Source organism: Topomyia yanbarensis, chromosome 2 (genome assembly GCF_030247195.1).
Source record: "Topomyia yanbarensis strain Yona2022 chromosome 2, ASM3024719v1, whole genome shotgun sequence".
In the NCBI taxonomy this organism is placed as follows: Eukaryota; Metazoa; Arthropoda; class Insecta; order Diptera; family Culicidae; genus Topomyia; species Topomyia yanbarensis.
This window is the reverse complement of record NC_080671.1, coordinates 417717328-417737309: the sequence shown is the minus strand read 5'-3', so window position 1 is coordinate 417737309 and position 19982 is coordinate 417717328. Positions and strand designations below refer to the sequence as shown.

At 38.4% G+C, this 19982-nt stretch overlaps 1 protein-coding gene across 1 annotated transcript in view; it reads right to left on the bottom strand.

The window, feature by feature from the left end:
• The window catches only part of LOC131685200 (nicotinamidase), a 181188-nt gene extending 173855 nt beyond the window's left edge, over window positions 1–7333 (bottom strand). Inside the window, exon 1 of the mRNA XM_058968750.1 lies at window positions 7139–7333. Within this exon, the coding sequence (XP_058824733.1) occupies window positions 7139–7162 (24 nt within the window). The 5' untranslated portion in view covers window positions 7163–7333. The remainder of the gene's footprint in view (window positions 1–7138) is intronic.
• Between the last annotated feature and the right edge of the window lie 12649 nt (window positions 7334–19982).

Here is a 19982-nt window from a genome sequence, read left to right as displayed (position 1 = left end):
AACCGGTAGTGTCCGGTTTTAGAATGCTGCCAGGAGTAGGGGCCATGCATAAATAACACAGCATTTGGGGGGGTAGGGAGGGTATACCAAATTTGTGACGAAGTGTGACGAGGGGGAGGGTAGGGTCAGAAGTTGTGCGACGTAGCATTAAGTTTAAAGCCCATTGTTTAGAGAAAACAATTTAATGATCCTCCATTATTCCCAAGAGAAATAAATTTAAATTCAAACAAGTTACTTTTGATGCGGTTTTTCATGAGGTAAATTTTACGATTCGCGGAATTACAAGTTCACAAAAATACGAAAAGATTTTGAATGCGGATTTAACTTGCTACATTAGTTAGTTAATGTTGCTAACTATTAGACTTAGTTTTGAAGCTGAATTAAATTTTCACTTCGGATTCAACCAAATAAAATTTAGTAATTTAGATGAACGTATGCTTCTTAGAATCATTGGCAGCTGCAGGATTGTGAACTGAGAGATCTTCTCTTAATGCTCCCCTTGACATATAAAATTCCAAACAAAACAATCAACACTATATTTGTGATGAAATGGGCTTATTTTGCACGCAATTTGCTGTTATAATGAAAATGTTGATAAAAGTCGTCAAACATTTTGAAAGGACATGTATTTAAAATAATAGAAAATTGGGCGCTTTGCATGGGACGAGGGGGAGGGGGTAGGTAAATGCTACGTTATTAACGAGGGGGAGGTTAGAATTTTGTAACCAAATGCTACGAGGGGGAGGGACGGGTCAAAAATCGCCGAAAAAATCTACGTCATTTGTGTACGGCCCCATATACAATTATGTTCGGCTCTTGCCAAAGTTTTATTCGACTTTTGCAATAATTCTGTCCAAAAGATTTTGCGATGGTTTTGGTACGGATTCCTTCATAATTCATTTCGCATATTACTACTCAGCTCCAGCCCGACAGAAAACTAATTGAACGGCGTCTACCGGAGGATTTCATGTTGGTTCGATCTCGAAGATTTTCGGAAATTTCAATATAAGTGGAAGTGGCTCGATTTTGAAAGCCATCTTCTTGTATTTCTGAAATTCGATTTATTTCTCTTGGATTTTTTAGATCCAAAATGGAAGCTTTGTTTCTGTTAAGGTATGGTCAGTTTTTAATTTGAACAGCGAAATAAATTTGGTGATAGAAATGCTTAAATTGTTCATTTCTTATAGCTATAGAAAATAATAGATGGGATGCGCCTTTTTTAAATTTTGTTCCATTCGAGCCGCCATGACATCACCAAATCACCACAAAATTTGCCTATGAGTTCAATATATGGGAGCTGTCAAGTTGTCCTCGGGCTGGGAGTTGTGAACCATCACAAAAAGTAGGAGAAATGGAATATTGTTGTGCTTTATTTTGATTGAGGTTAAATACGATAAATTTATGAATATTCCTAAACTAAAGATGAGTTAGAAAAGTGATCTGATACGCAATGAATGGGTGACAATATGATTCGCGTCAAATTTTAATTTTTCATTTTATTCAATGCATTTTATTCTGCTGATTTTCTTCTTTTTATTCATTTTGTCAATTCAGTTCGTTTTTTCTTTCATTTGATTCGTTTGTTTTCTTTATTCATTTCATTTATTTTTTATTTTATTCATTTTGTTCATTCCATTCTTTTGATCCCTTTTATTCATTTGGTTCATTGTATTCACTGGATTCATTAAATAATTTGATTCATTTAATTTATTTGATTTATTTTATGCATTTGATTCATTTGATTCGTTTGATTCATATGATTCATTCGAGTTCATTTGTTTCATTTGATTCAGTTTAATCGTTTGATTCATGTGAATCATCTGTTTCATTTAATTCATTTTGTTCAAATATTTAATTTTATTCATTTCATGTTCAGTCATTCCTTTTATTTATTTCATTCAATTTGTTAGTTAGAGTCAATTTATTCTATTAATCTTATAACTATTTTTAAACATAGTCTAAATTTTCATTTAGTGAGCTAATCTTATTTGGTTCGGGAATTTTTTGCTTTATTTTTTATTTCGTTCGTTTTATTGATTTTCTATTATGTATTCAGTTTATTTGAGATTTTATTCGTGCAGGACTAGAAACTGTTTTCATTCCACCTCTTATTGGGTGCCTACTACGCATGAGTTCTGCAAACTAATGAATGATCCAACAGTGATATGTGTAAGAAATGTCTCATCTCACTGCTAGGTGGATAAAATCGGTTTTTAATAATTGAATTGATTTTTCCGTACCACACCGGTAGGTTTATAATAAAATTACTTTGAAGTAATCTTAAATGCCATTTTATTGTTCACATATTGTACAAAGATTTCATCTTTGTACACAGATTGTTTGAGTAAATGGATCGCCGGGTAAAAGGGGGGCGAAAATTGACCATTTTTGCGTTGTCCCCTAACACAACAATCATAATATATACGCGAACGGAGGTCTTAGTGGAATGTACGTAATATTTCAAAGGTTTTCTTCCATTTAATTCCACTATGTTTTTAAATGTGGCGTAGCCAATGGGGGGTTTTGGGGGTTAAAACCCCCTCCAAACCAAAATTATTTGGATTGAAGAAAAGTCAGCGATACTAATTTAATTAAATTTTACTATAATAATTGTCTGACCAATTGTTCAAATCATCACGGAGACTTTTGGAAATTTGTGGGAATGGGAATGATTTTCGGTGAGATATTTTCCGAGTATCAGCTATGAAACGTCACTTTTATTGCGATCTCAGCCCAAAAATTGTTTACTAATATCTCAGCTGTTAAGATTTTGGCAATAGATGCGAAAAAAGCTGAGATTCGGCAGGAAAAATTAAGTGTGTAGAGCTCAGACGAAAACGTAATATGATTATAATCAAAATAATTCAAAGCAAACTTCTAGCATTTAAATTGCTTTTACCAAGCATTTTGAGTGCACCATTCAAAATGATTCGAAAGCATTGAGCATGCTAATTTAAGGCTGTTGTGCAGTCAGAATACTGATTATCGGCAAAAAGTATTTAAATGGTTTTTGAAATGCTAATTTACAGCCTTCAATATCAATGATAAGAATATTTAAGGTCAAGGTTACATAATTTTGAAGCTGTCAACTTTGGAGGTAAGTATGTTCGAAAATTTTTACAACGTAGATTAACACATTATGTGATAAAAAATTGGCCTAGAATTAGTCATGTAGAACTTATTTTTCAAACTAATTTACTCACTCGTCCTCCTTTAATATTTTTTCGAATTGACGGGATAATTATTGACCACTTGGAACAAACCACTGTTTGTCTTTTCGGAATTGATTTTCTTCTACATGAACCAAACATCGTAGTTTAACGCAGCTTTTTAATGTTTTTATAGCACGTTACAGTCAAAATTTTATCCTAAGGATACGCATTTCTGAGAATTCGCAAATAAAAGCTACAATTTCACGAAATTCTCCAGTTTTCTATCATTTAGGAAATTCAATGGCAAGCCAGGCCAGCTGACTCATAAGACCGCAATTGTGTGAATTTTTTTAACGAAATTTATGTTTGTACTGTAATATATCAAAATTTTCAAAAAGTTGGGACTTTCCCTTCTTTTCCAAAAATCGCGTAAATCGACTACATTTTGATCAATTTCCGCAATCATCACTATTAAGTGTTATCTTGCTCATCTATGAGGTTGTAAAAACGCCAGAGGTTGAACTGGAAGTGCGATATTCTCTTTTGAATTTCGCGACAACATTATATACAGTATGTAAATATAATAACTACTTGACTAAGTAAAATCGTTTGACAGGCTTACCTTTGAGTTACTTCAGAGTCATATTTGTTTATTTTGAACGCAACAAGAAAATAAATATTGAACCACCATAATGGCGTTTTTTGATCTGCCCTAATCAACAGTCAATTTTATTTTCATGCTTTTATAGTGTCAAAAAACAAAGTCAGCGCACCAAAATTACTTGAAGAGAACTTATTTGGTCAACAACGATAAAAATTTGTTGAGTCACCCTAATAAACAGTTAATTTTATTTCATATATTTTCCGATTTCAATAATGTAGTCAACTTACCAAAACTATTTGAAACCACTATGCTATTTCGCATAGGCCTGCTAAGCCAAGACAAGTTTCGGCTTCACCGTGTCTCATCGGCATAAACAGAACTTCTGCTCGAACGGGACATCACGTTTGATCAGTCGTTCGATTGAAACATAAAGTGTGTTTTAGTTTTAAGGGATTTGCGTCAAACCGGCGCTAATCTATTCCGACAATAAGTTAGTGTCGGTTTCTGATGAGGCGAAGCCGAAACGCAACAGAGTATGATATTTGAAATCTCCTTTTCCGAACCATTATAAAGTTGCGATAGTGGACTACAATCTCTTCCATACCGGGCCACACTGTGGTATAAATTTGATTTCTAAATATCATTTGTCAAATATATATGAAGGTGAAACTAGAAATACATCTGGTTTGGCATTTCAAATCTTTATTTTAAGTTATTTACAGGTTTAGAGGTAATATACGTTGCTTTGTTTGAGCTTCAACAAACACTTCAGTCGCGTTAGGGGACAACATTTCATATGCGACCGTTTGTATTCATTTTGGTGTTGTCCCCTAACGCAGCGTTCGCATCGGTCGTGAAAAAAAAATTCCTGAAAGCCCGAAAATCTAAGTATACAGTTTTGTTCTATGACTATGATCAAATTCCTAGAACAGATGGATGCTCTAAAGTTAGAGATAGAGCAGGTTTTTTGATAAATACAAGTGTAGGTTAGAAAATCAATATTTTGCTCTGTTGTCCCCTAACGCGACATTTTCACCTCTCATGATGAAAGGACAACCTGAAAAACAACGAACTCATAACATTAACGTTGTTTTCGAATGTTTAAAGTATTCAATTAAGTTTTTATATCGTACATCGTATGATTTTTCATACGACGAGCTGTTAACAGTTGCATGATGCGTGCAAACGTTGTCCCATAACGCTGGAATGTGTCTATACCATTTGCAGCAAACTTCAATATTACTTGTGCTGAAAACGCTTAAATGCAATGATTAGTCGAAGGCACTGATGACCTACGACAGAAATACAAGTTGTGCGCAACATTTTCTGATCCATTTATTCAAACCTTTTCTCGCGTATTTACAAACTTCAAGAGTTACCGAAATTCATGTTTTTGTCTAATTTATTTCTGGAAAGTTTTGGAGGGTCTTCAGTCTTCTGGTCCCCCTCTGGCTACGTGCCTGGCGGAGAGGTAAGCGATAGCTAAGACAAGACATGACAATAGAGGGGGTCGTTTTTGTTCCAATTTTACGTCAGAATGTTCCAGCTCCTGATTGGTTGATTCTGACTTTTTGCACCGTACGCAATGTTACTGCAGGGATAAATTATGTTTGGCAGTGTTGCTATATTGATAGAAAAATAATGTAATTACTTTTGACAAATAATATTATTATCGTTAGAAAAGTAAAAATGAATAAATGAATCTAAAATTTGTCAGAAAATGGTTTCATCAAACCTTACTAAACACCCATGACATGGAAAAACGGCACCCTTTATTAATACAATGGATTCAAGATACAAAATATTGCAGGCATAAAATAAATTAACAAGAATCCATTTTCATTTTAAAAATAGCACCACTGTTCGGAAGATTTCAGCAGGGTGGAAATCTGCGAAAAGAAGAATGTCGAATGAAAAATAAGAAGCCGATTGTCACGTCTTGTCTTAGAGCGATAGGAGTTCTGAATCAGAGGTAAATGGCGAATTAGGATGGCCTCATGTTGCACAACGATACAGCTTTACCAACCAGAATTCCTGAGTCTGTTGTGCTTATTACGAAAAAGGGAAATTTTGACGTATTTAAAAGGCTTCTATAAAATATGACATAATATAAGACTTATGTACTCCGCAGAAGAAAATAAGATAAATCTATTAAATTGTTAATAAATTCAATAAACGTTAGCCATTTTTATATTGGGATACAAATGTACTCCACGAAACCGTTGCAGGGTTAAATGAATAGAAAACTTGTTAAGGTGGGTGCTATCGGAAAGGTCTCACCCAGCTTATTTATGAATCAGTAGTGTCGGCTGTGTATCGGTCATTTCGTAAAATTTCGAAATGAGCGCGAAAAGCCGGGATAAAGGCACAGGAACGGAGCCCAAAGTAGATACTCACACCTCGCAGTATTTTAGATTGAAAAGCGCATGTCCAGTAGCAGTCGACATAGTCGACATCATAAATATAAGGGAGCTTTGGGCTCCGATATTTGATGAATAAAACAGATATTTTTGTGCTCTAGTACTACAGGGTTGCGTAAATGTGTCAGGATTGTCAGATATCGTGATTTGGTTCACATACAACGGTTGCTTACAGCTTTTTTTAAATTGGGGAAATTTCGTTTTCATTCTGTAACAATTTTGAAAAAAAAAATTGTTTCGTAATTTGAATAAAGACGTATTTTTTGCAATATATGTTATGCTACGAAACATTTACAAAAATTGCTGAAATCGTACCAACAGTCTTCTATTATTTTCAGCAGAGTCAACCACGTTAAGAAGAGTTGATTTCGGTCGGCAAAAGAGCCCCGATATGTCAACCACTAAATTATCGACACAAATTATCGGATCCCAACGGCGAAATTAAAAAATAGAGCTTCACTGCAATGATAAAGTGGGCCCTATTCTCACAGTCATGTCACCTAGTAACTAGAATGATTCGTAATAGTTTTAGTAGTAAACATCTAGTACAATATTTCAGTGTACATAAAGAAAGGTAAATCCCAGAACATTCAACAAGTTGTAGGGTGATACACCTATTTTAAACATATTAGACATGGAGACCTCGCCCCCCCAGACTTCAATGATTTCTCGGCCAATAATCGATGCATTCCAAATGAATTCTTACCAACCACAATAACAAAACATGGCAAAAATAGGTATAACACCCTAGTTTATAGCAATATTTTGTCGATATACATGAGTGTGTGGAACGAGGTTATAGTTTAAATAATTCACACCCCAAAGGCAAAGTTTTGAATATGAGTAACCGGTTTGCTAAAATTGTACTTTCATCTACATTTAGGCGCGTGACAATTCTGAATCATGCCACTGAAAGAATGCTAACCGCACCGCATAATCACGTATAATCAAGTACAACTTACCACAGATACGTTTGAAGAACTCATGGCCCAGGCAGTAGCAATTTCGCACACAAAATACACCGAAATTCTTTTTTTTCCACTATAGAAAATAACTACTGCTGTTCTAGATACTGAAACCACTGAATTATCGACACAATTTACTTATTCTAAACTAAGCTTACTAGTCTTGCCGATTGCAGAACAAAACATGAGTAATGTCAACCGTAAACGAACATTTCCATAGTATCAAAGAGCACACAGTACAAGATATCCAACTTTAAAAATTTGCGATAAAAAAAAGAAAAAATATCGTATATACCACTAACATCACGACATCGGATATATCACATCCAACTTTCGGTATACAAATAGATGTGTTAATTTTTTGTGTTCGTTCGTTTCGTTTCGTTTTTTTATTTACGTGACTTTAAAAATTTTCATTCGTCACGTTTTTGTGTTCACAGACCGAGTACCGAGTACTAAGTACCCACACTAGTGTCAAATATTTGGCAAAGAAACGATGTGGTTCAATCGAATCTTCCGTTGCAATGGTGCTGTCGATTTTGAGAAAGCAAATCACATTAATTCGTAGTAATACAGAATAACACCGAATAATTCAATGCATTGTCGTTCGATGGCGCAGCGATGCTAACACTCGTTAATGTTACCCCTGTTCGATAGCATTCATAGCAGTGTGTTGTTTACTTCATCGCTCTCCTTTGCGCATATCACGTTTATCGTTGCTTGGATACCGGTTGCATCAGATGCTATACGATAGAGCTGTCAGTTTCGCCAACGATTGGTTTAGTGATTGACTGAAACTGGCGCCATCAGCGTATTTAACCCTTAAATGCTCAGGGTCATTTTTTACATTTTGCAAAATACGCATTAGTGCTTAGAAATGTAAAAATATTTTGTAATTTTAAGTTTATTTGCATGCACATATTTGGAGCATGAATATAAATGTAAAATTAGGTTTCACCACAAATACACACGACTTGTCGTGCTTTCTTCAACGAATTTTATTATAATATTACACATAGATTGAAAATTACAGTTTCTTTAAATGGAAAACCAATGCTCTTCAATGTATTTTTATTCGAATATTGCTGTAAAATGAATGACATGTAATTTTACACGAAGGAAAGTGTAAAATTGTATGCTTTTTGATGCTCCAATTGAGAGCATTGATTTTAACGTAATTTTCAATCAAATTTCTAATTCAATTCTTATATGTTTACATTCGTATTGATTTACATGTCGTTTAAATTTCATTATTTTTAGTGTGTATATTACGCCATTACACGGAAAACTGATTCATCATAATTTCAACCAAAAAAGTAGTGTTGTGACCGGTAGAAATTCGCGGTATCAAACCTTCCACTCGCGACGGAACTTGGAAGCGGGTGATAATTTCAGCAGGCAACGGCGACAGGAAAAAGATATGGTGTGGTGGAACTTCAATTTTATTTGCAGCGATGTGCACTCTCCAACGGTTCAATTCAACTTGTCAGCTCCTTGCGGTCTGACGTATCGCAGAAGCTGATCACTATCCTAGTGTGGGTGACGAAAACGAATAGAAGACGAAAGTGATACACGGCTAGCGTGCGCGAGTGGGGTTACAGAGTAAACCCTACACTCTCATCGGATTTTCTGGGTCACTTTACTCATTCTGTACGGTAATCCTAAACAAGTAGTTTATTTTTCGATTTCGCATATATTTGGGCGAACAGAGACTTTGTAAAAATACAATAATCTGGATTTGTTGTGTTGACACTATTAACCTCAACCTGGCCATGGACGTCTTAGCTTGGGACGCTTGTCTAAGCATGAAACGTTTATTAACTTTAATCTCAAATTAGACTAAATGGTAAAAGATAATTACTGACTGTTTGTAATTGATTGGTGAATTTGATTGCGGATGGAAGGTATAATTTGTGTTTCTGTTCTATTTGGTCGCCATGCCCTGCAAAACAACTATATTTATTCCAGATTTGGTTTGACATGAAAGGTAATAAAATAAGTGCAGAATTTACATTTTACGAACCGAAACGAGATGCAAAATTAGATCGTAGGCTATAATCAACTAACATGATTAGGAAAATATTTAGACTAAATTCCAGTGTACGCCATTTAAAAACATAACATCGAATTAGCTTCACTTAATGGTATTTCGTTTTATTTATAAACTGTCCAAAAATGAATTTACATTTCGATTTTACGCATGCAACGAACACCTTGAATTAGATTTTGGACGATTTCTTTTTAATTTCATTTGTTTGATTCGAGAAATCAATTGCTGCTCGTTTGGAGCTTCACAGCCCTTGATGTATACGTTTGATAACAGTCCCAAAATTCGATTTGATGCGCCATGTTTGAAGGATTGTCCTTTTTCGGCAACAAATTAAAGTTTTTGTCTGTTCAACCCACCGGTAGTTTCCGCATGACAACTTGAAAAATCCGACCAAAGTATGATTTGTTGATGCGCGCGATATTTTTCGATGAATTTCTTCAATTTCGGTAAGCATTTGCTGACCTAAACATCTGCATCGACTGCGCTTGTTTTGTTTTTGATCTAAACATCTCCATCGACTGCGCTTGTTTAACACGAATTTCTATTGACCGGCATATATAACATCGTCTGGTGTTACTTCAATGCTGTGTAATAGCCATCGTTTCCACTTAAATCATGATGCAAGAATGTAAAGTACGATTCATGGCCCAAAATGATTTTTTTTTGCATTCGCAAAGTGTTTACGGTAAAGTGTACGGTAGCAAATTGGTGTTTCACGAGTTGTTTCGCTGTATATGTTGGTGCTCGCCTACGTTTATGATAGATTACGTTGTGTTGTCGCGACTAACCACTGACGGCTTCTCAAAATTTATGAAGAAAAGTCGTGTAAGATTTGAAACGTTTATATCTTTTGTTGTACTCTATGGAATTAATCAATTTTATCGCCTTTTTGTCGAAAATATTTTCAGCATTGTAGTATTAAAATTTGGAGTACATATGACAAGCATTAATAACGAAAAACTTGAAAAATCTTACAAAAACTACTCGGAAATGGTGAAAATTTTCGTTTCACCTCGTTCAAACCCATCAATATGATACACCAACCGAATACTTAAATCACGAAGTTTTAAATATAGGTCCATTGCAGATTTATTTCTATTAACATTCGTTTTTGGCTGCTTGGGGCGAACGGAGGGCTGTACAATACCGAGAAGGAATTATTTGTGAGCTGTGGGGAATGAATCAGTTTGTATCGTTATGGGTTACTAGCAGAGGCCATCGTTTTCATTTTCGATGGGTGGAAGGCAGCATACACACACGGGAAACCGATTTTAAACCATCCGGATCGAAGCTCATTCGTGATTGGTTCCCGCTAATTTCATACACCGAGCCGCAAATCTTGAACAGAAAGAATTGTGATTTCAGTCGGTTCTTGTCAGATGTCCGAAGACTAAGCTTCTCGTTTTAAGTAATATTTCAGTACGTTTTATGTTCTAATAGCGTCTTAAGCAGCTTTCAAGTTCGCCAAGAACTTGATGTGAACTTTGAAATGTGCTTTTAAGTATTATCCGAATTTTTGGTTGCTTGGGGTATGTCAACAACGGGAGAGAAGGTGTTTCGTCTCCATGGATTAGTTTGTGCAGCTCCGTGCTATTAACCAGGGCCAATTGGAACTAAAATCACCCACCGGAGAATATTTTCTTTGGACCGAGACGGATGCCTTGCGTAATACCAGATCATACGAAGAATTCCTCGAATACAGACTCACCTATCTTGACAACTAGAATAGAAAACTGATATTACAGTCTTCTCGTTCACCACGCCATTCGATTTAAATTCCAACGGTCAAGCAAAGTAACAGTTCCGGATCTGCTAGCATTAATTCGTCAGAAGCGGAGCGTCATTTTAATCCGGAAAAGATTAAACCATCACACGCAGAAAATCCGGCAATTTGCTTCGTATCCACACCTATTCGACATAGACCTCCAAAATATTCTCAATCAGTTGTGCTTTTAAGCGACGATGGACAGCAACAAGTACCCCGCTGCCGGTAGTCATGAGACTGTTCCGTGAGCTACGATCAGTACGGAAGACATCATAGTTTGCATTAAATGCTTGCACTGAGAGAGTGCTTTTGCTAAGCCACGTCTAGGCGATTATAACTATCGAAACTTTCATCCGAACTTCCTATCAGATAATTATTGATTCTCGTGCTCATACCACCGATGTTCTGATAATCTATTTTAAGTTTTGAATACCGCGGTTGACCGAAAGCAAGGAACTGGTCAATGTTTGTATTAATACAATTGAGTTCGTACTTGCCGTTGGCATCAATTTGAAAGACGCCTTCACCGCTCCCGCACACAGGATGCGGACGAGCGGCGAATGCTGATTGCACCGGCTTGACTTTGGCGGGGATATAGAGGGCTTCCGTAATACTGGCTGTAATGCGTTCATTTTGAACGGAGACAGACCATTCTACGTATTTACCTGTTGACACAGAAACGAATCCTCCTTGTTCTTCGAGCTTACTGGAAGGCGAAAAAGTGACGTCGGCATCAATTACATCTCGTTTGCTGGGTCTCTGCGCCTGAAGTCCATCCACATAAGAGTGCATTCACGCGGCTATTGCTACTCCTAAGGGTGTTACAGACGTTGGGGTCAAGTTCACAACTAGAGGTTTCCGATTTTTTTAAACAGCATATTTTTCAAATTGGCGAAACATAATTCCTTCCGGCCATGGCGATGAATCCAGTGCGAGAGAAATTCCGCCACATTCTGTAGTCCTTGACTGACGGCGAACTGGAGAGTGTGCGAGAAATATCCCCATAGCGACCACCAGGCAATTCGCTAACGCATCAGCCAATGGAACCCTGCTGCAGCACGGAAAAGGGCGACCAGCAAGCTAAAGTGGAAGACGAAAGTCTTTAACGAAAACCTCTTTGTTGAGTCACTTCGGCTAACAGCAGAATCAAGTACGCTGATGCAACTGGTCTAACAAGACGGATTGTGACGGCTTGTGACTTTACAATGCCACGAAAACTGGAGCCATGGTGTGCAACTTACTGGTCAAATGAGTACGCTACAAGCCTGGGATGCCACATTGAAATCTGTTTCGGCCAAAAAATTCTTTTCACTATCTGTGATGACTAAAACAGGAAAAAAAATCTGTGATAAAATTCCAAAAAAATCAGTGAAAAATCACAATATTGTCAAAAATCTATGAAATCAATCTGTGACATTACAGAAATCTTGAGCGTTTTTTTCAATAAGACATATCTGCAATGAGTTACTCTCTTTGTTTACTTTCTCTTTCGATTTTTACGGCGTCACTATGACACTTTTCACTTATTTTACAGTACAGATCGAAAGACGGTGGTTTTAACTAGAACTGCGGAGAATAAAACAGCATTTTTGGCAACGTATGCCCCGGCATTGTATGGCAACACGTCCAATGTTATAAGGATAGGCAATGTTCGATTGGATTCGTTTTTTGACAGCTAAACGCGAATCCAATCGACCCAAAATGGAGTCTCCGCAGTTCTCTTTCTAGAGTTTTTCTAGTTTTAACTAGCATATTATGCGAAGAGTTGAGGGATAAATGTTGAAGTGACCGAATTATTAACAGAAGAGAAAGTAAACAAAAAGAGTAACTCATTGCAGATATGTATTTTTGAGAAAACGCTCAAGAAATATCTGTGAATATGGTAACCCTGCTACAAGCTGCTGAGAGCAAGATCCGAGAGTGAAAGAGGAGCGCAAGTGACGTTTCAAGATGGTAGGGACGCTTTAAAAGGGAAGATCAATCCAGTTTGTTATAAGTAGCTATGCTGAGAAGTAGATGTCAATCCCTGGAAGACGCGTACTTAGTCGTCATGGTGACGGTGAGGGCCCGTCGACACTGCAGAAGTGTTTAGATGATGGCAATTTCTCCGAAATGTGGAGGGTACTGAAACTGGTGTTGCTGTTAAAGTCAGGGAAGTCACCGGGTCATCCAGCCTCGTATAGGCCAATGCCGCAGCGCTGCACAGAAGAATGAGCCAGATCCTGAAGAGCTACTGCCAGAGTAGAGTACTACAGTTTCGACCCGTTTTTATAAACTCCCGGTTTTATGCACCCCCGTTTTTATGCACCCCCGATTTTATGAACTTTTTGTACCCGATTTTATCAACCTGCCGTTAATTCATTCTTTTATGCCAGCAATTCAGGCCCACAGTCTTACAATTATATTCAATCAAGGTAGTTGGTCCTGCACTGTTAGGTAGTAGTCAAAATGTACGGTAGTTTACCCAATTTTGATGCTATTTAAGGTAATTGATGAACTAGAATCGCATTTTTCTCAAATTTTCAAAAAATCAAAATTTTTATAATAAACTAACAAGTTGTCACATATTATCCATGGAAAACATAACAATTGAAAGTGACGTTGTATGCAATACGAGTAAATACTTTATAATATTGTTTTTTTATGTTGTGAGCATGCCAAACTGCAAACAAAATTTATTTTTGTGATCTGTCTATAAATACCGGTCCGGAAGATACAATTAAGCGCTCAGTTTTTTACCCACGATATGCCGGCTGAGAAGCCGTTCAAAGCCGTCGTAAGAGGTTTACCTTTTATGCGACCTGAATATATTAAAGCCGAGTTGGAGGAGCGCTACAAGCTACAGCCCCTAGTTGTATACATAATTTCCAGGAAAAAACAGAAAACCGAGAGTACAGAGATTGCCTGTATCTTGTCCATTTTCGTAAAGGCACAGCAACGCTAGGTGCGTTAAAGGCAATGAAGGCAATTTTCAACGTCGTCGTCTCGTGGGAGGCGTATCGTGGCATTAAGGATGTGACGCAATGTATGCGTTGTCTCCACTTCGGGCATGGCACACGGAACTGCCACCTGTCGCCAAGGTGTAATATATGTGCCGGAAATCACGAAACTACCAGCTGTCCAATCGAAGGAGCAGCGGAGTACAAATGCGCCAACTGCAAAGAGCGACATCGTGGATCAGATCGAACGTGTAAGGCACGCGAGAAATACAAGCAGATTCGAAAAGAAGCTTCGACAAAAAACCAACCCGGACGTCGCCAGAACAAGGTTCCACAGTTCACAGCAGCAAACTTTCCTGCCCTCACACCAAAATTGGCAAGTGACCACCAAGATAACCTCCCGCCGCGCAGTGGGAAACCACCGGGTTTCCAAAGATGTGGTATCAACAGCGCCCCAGCCTGGTCTGGAATTCCCAACCAATCAAACACCAGTCCTCCAGACGGTTCAAGTCAAGCCCCCAAATATTCTGCAGCAGAACTTCTGCCCATTTTCACCGCCATGTGGACCCAGCTTCAGCAGTGTAATACACGTGCCGAACAAATCCGTGTTTTAGGTGAGTTCGTGATCCAGTATGGTTGCTAACTCTCTGAAAATGATGCTCTGGAACGCCCATGCTGTTAAGCAGAAACACATGGAACTGCTCGACTTGTCAACAAGGGAAGATGTCGACATCTTAGTGCTAACGGAGACCTTTTTAAAGCCAGAAATAAATTTTAGCCTACCAGGATACAGCCTTGTACGGTTCGACCGCACGCACTCCAAAGGGGGAGGAGTTGCCATCGCGATCAAAAAGCCGATAAAATTCACAATCCAGCCACACTATCAAACTTCAATAATCGAAAGTATAGGGGTAGAAATATCAACCAGCAGCGGAACTCTACTGATCATTGCAGCATATTGCCCTCGTCAGTGCTTTGAAAGCAACGGAATGGCCAGGAAGTTCAAGAACGATTTGGTCAAGATTACGAGACATCGCAGGAAATTCATTGTCGCATGTGATCTCAACGCTAGGCATGAATTGTGGGGCAATCATATCCGCAACAAAAACGGAAACTTGCTGTTCGACGAAGCGCAACTCGGCTACTTTGTCGTCAATGCACCAGATCGCCCAACCTATCTGTCTCCAGCTGGCGTGCCTTCTACCATCGACTTGTTCCTGACGAATCTTGAGATGCCGAATCCTTACACCATTGAGGAGTTAAGTTCTGACCATTACCCGGTCGTACAACAAATCCGCGAAGAAGCAGTCCACGGTCAGCGACAGTACAGGAAGGACTATCATAGAGTGAACTGGATCGAGTTCCGACGGCGAGTAGATCGACGAATTGCCTTTGACGCTCGACTGGAAACAACTGAAGACATCGATTGCGCAGTGCAAGAGCTACAGTGTTCTATCCAGTCAGCTGAGGATGAATGCGTGCCCAAAGTTCCAGTAGTAGGTAAGCTAGTGCACTTAGATCCAACTACCCAAAGCATAATTAGAGCGCGGAACACCTTCAGACGTCAATTTCAAAGAACTGGCAACCTATCAAAAAAAAGAGCGGCACAATACCTAACAAAATTAATTTCCCACCATATCCAAGAGCTCAAAAATATCAAATTCAACAATCTAATCCGCAGCTTCGATCCATATTCTAAACCCTTCTGGAAAACAGCCAAGATCTTAAAATCCAAACCCCAGCAAGTTCCACCACTGAAAGATAATAACGTTCTACTAGTAACACCAGCAGAAAAAGCCAATGCAATAGGTACCCATATAACCAACTCGCACAACTTGGGCAGCACCATCGTTAGCCCAATGGAAAATGTGGTTCAAGACACGTTAGTAACCTTAAATAACACCGCTTGTTACGTACCGCTCAACAAAAGAATAACCCCTGAACAAGTGTCAGCCTCTTGCAAACGTTGTAGGAATATGAAAGCCCCAGGTTTTGATTCAATTTTTAACATTGTGTTGAAAAAATTAAGCCCAGAAGCATACGCACATATCGCAAGACTTTTCAACAGATGTCTTGATCTACTGTACTTTCCGTCAAGCTGGAAATTGGCAAAGGTCATCCCACTGCCGAAATCGGGTAAAGATCCTACAAGTCCTACTAGTTACCGTCCAATCAGCTTATTGTCGTCGATTAGCAAGCTTTTTGAAAAAATGATACTAGACAGAGTCCTTGAGCACGTGAACAACAATAGAATAATCCCTCCTGTTCAGTTCGGCTTCCGAGTTGGTCATTCGACGACGCATCAGCTGTACAGAGTCATGCAGATAGTGCGCAGGAAAAAGGCCGTGGCAAAATCAACCGCAATGGCCCTGCTAGACATTGAGAAGGCCTTCGACAATGTCTGGCATGATGGCCTGATTTACAAACTGTACAGATACAACTTTCCGGTATATTTAATCAAAATCATTCAGAACTACCTATCAAATCGCTCATTCCGGGTTGCATTGAATGGTGCCCTCTCGGATAACTTCCAAATCCCAGCAGGTGTTCCGCAGGGCAGCTTGCTTGGTCCCGTGCTTTACAGTATATATACCGCCGACATTCCCGAACTGCCTGACGGTTGCTTCCTATCACTCTTTGCGGACGACACGGCCATCCTCTGCAAAGGGAGAGTAACCCGCCATGTTACCAAAAAGCTGCAAGACTGTATCAATAGCATCTGCACCTACATGACCACGTGGAAGATAAAGCTAAACTACTCCAAAACGCAAGCTATGCTTCTCCCATATAGCTTGTCTCCAAGGCTAAAACCACCAGTCGATTGCAAAATAGTAATCATTGGCTCTACCGTGGAGTGGTTAGAAGAGGCTGTCTACTTGGGACTGACCATTGATCCAAAGCTGTTATTCAGTAAACACATTGAAAAAGTGAGAAACAAATGCAATCTCCTAATAAAAAAATTATACCCTCTTATGAACAGACGATCCAAAATGAATCGGAAAAACAAACTTGCTATATATAAGCAAATAATTGCACCGGTCATGCACTATGGCATGCCCATCTGGGCCACCTGCGCTAAAACCCACAAGCTGAAATTACAGGTTGTCCAAAACAAATGCTTGAAGATGATCCTTGATTTGCCATGGGACACAAGGACAACTGAAGTGCATAGATCTGCTGATGAAAAAACCATCGAAGAAAAAATAGTCGACTCTTGTGCAAAGTTCAGAAATAGCTGCATCAACTCAGAGCACCTTCTGATACAAAATCTTATAGGTTAATTTAGGTTAAGGATTAGGTTAAGGTTATCAGTAAACAACTACTGTTGCAAAGGAACAACTTGGCTATGCGAAAAACTGAATATTATTGCTACACAAAACAAAGATGAAAATTTTTATAAAAATTGCGCCACTTAAAATGTAAATTATAACAGAAATGTAAAATACAAAAGAAACAATAAAATATTTAATGTAAAAAAATACAATTTAGCGCATATTAGTCTCTACGATTCCTGTTCTCGTTTGTTATCTTCTATGTTCTCGAAGCGTATTAATCTATTCACTTGTAAGTAGGAACACCAACCTGTCCGAACCAATGAGAACAGGCGAAGCCTATCGAAAGCCACAGAACCAGGCTCAAACCGCCTATCTCTATAAAAATACGTGTACCTGTTTCAAACGCTTTAAAATCTGATACGGAATATTGTTTGATGACAAAAAACCCTAAAAAATAGCGAACCTGTTTATCCCATTGTTGAAATTCTTCGCATAACTTTCCCACTAATAAAATAACCAAAAAAAGTAAAAAGTAAGTTTGTGGAAAGAGAAAGTTTCATTGACTTAGACATGGATACGATATTAATAACTAGAATAGTGAGATCGATCCTGTAAAACTATTCATCACTGTCGTTGCTTACAAAAACTTAAAACATGGCAAATACACCCATTTCCGATTTTAGTAAAACTAAAAGTCGCCCACTCAACAAGAAATCTATCAGCGTACACGTTCGTAAACAAAATGAATAGACAGCATCGTGGATCGTGGCTAGACCAACAGGCTAAGAATTTTCTGATTTGTATCAGATTTTACCACTGAAAATTTTTCGTCAAATATTTTGTAAATTAAATTTTTCCTAATGAAGAACTGGACTAATTACATTAGAAACGTTGGATATGAACGTAATTTTAGAATGCAAAGCTTTAATTGATGTGGCGTTTCTCTCCAGATCGCTAATTTAATTTTCAACTTCAATCGCGTTTTGCTTAATTGTCATTTTTGAAACATGGGCGTGGAATAGTTGTGAACTACCAACGCTCTGTGTCTAATTATTTAAAGAATAAATTCTGCATTGCACTTTTAAGGAGATTAACAATTAAATTTCATTGGCAGATTAAATTGTCTTTCATAATGAGTCTATCTGCAAAATTTCAGATCGATCCTATGCTTGGAAGTTGGATTAGACAACTGTCGGACGGTTCGGTTATATAAATTTTTTTGCACTGATAGGGCATTAGGTTTAATTTTTCTGCCAACTAACAACTTGAGATAGTTCTCTGGTTGCTTCTAATTATGTAGGATGATAAAATGAAGATAAAAAAAATTCCCGATTTTATCAACTTCCCCGTTTTATCAACCAAATTTTTTTAGCTGGTTGATAAAAACGGGTCATTACTGTACTGTAAAGGCGAACACGAAATTATTGCAACACATTCAACAGGGTATAACTTTTTTACCATTGGGTAAAAATCAACCAAATTTTGCACACTTTCTCATTGATGTGTATTGTTTACATGCTGTCAAACTCGAAGTCGTGTTTTTCGATTCAACGAAAATGGAGGTGAACCAACGCGAGTCGAGAGAACAAATTCTTTCCAAACACCTGAAATTTCCTGACCTGTCGCACCGGCAGTTGGGAAAAATGTTGAACATTCACCATTCAACCGTCTCCAGAGTGTTGAAGCGGTTGACGTTGAACCACGGCAAAGGAGCTGGAAGAAAACCGGGACCGGAGAATAAAAAGACGGACGGAAAGGTGAAGCGGATGATTAAAGCAAATCCCAACGTCTCAAGCCGTGATTTGGCTAAAAAGATCGGCATGTCTCAGAGCTACGTCCAGAATGCAAAGAAGAGAGCTGGACTACATACATACAAAGTACAGAACTTCCCAAACCGCGATGAGCGGCACCAACCGACGGCTAAAACTCGGGCACGGAAGCTCTACGAGAAGATGCTGACAAAATATGGCTGCTGTGTGATGGACGACGAAACGTATATAAAAGCCGATTTTAAGCGAATTCTGGGGTTGGAGTTTTTCACCGGTAAGAGCAAGTTCTATGTGGACGACAAATTTAAGAAGAAGCAAATGTCGAAGTTCGCCTCCAAATATCTCATTTGGCAGGCCATCTGCTCTTGCGGACTGAGGAGTGAGCCTTTCGTGACAAAGGGCACATTAAATGGCGAGATCTACAAATCTGAGTGCCTCGAGAAGCGCCTTTTGCGGTTCTTGCAGCAGCACGACGAAGCTCCGCTATTTTGGCCAGATTTGGCATCATGCCACTATTCTAAAAGTGTCCTGGAGTGATATGAGGCCAATTCTGTCCATTTTGTTCCAAAGGACACGAATCCGCCAAACTGTCCGGAGCTGCGCCCGGTGGAGCAGTACTGGGCAATGATGAAGCGGGAACTTCGGAAGAGCAAGAAGACAGTCAAAGACGAGGACATGTTAAGAAAATGGAAAAAAAACTGAGAAACTGGTACCGGATGACACTGTAAAGACTTTAATGGAGGGCATCAAGCGAAAATGCGTTCAATTTTACACTCAAGGCTCCATCGATTAACTTTTCTTTTGATTTTTGAAGTAAATGTATGTATAAAACTACCCTAACTTTTTGGTTTGATTTTAAACATTATAAGAAAATTGGCATGACATTTTCGGTGTTGCAATAATTTCGTGTTCGCCCTTTACGAGACGAACAAAGGTCAATGCGAGTCGTAGCGGGCGTTCCTCAGGGATCCATTTGCGGTCCAACTCTTTGAAACGGGATTTACGATGGGATGTCAACACTGCGACTGCCCGGGAAAGTGAAA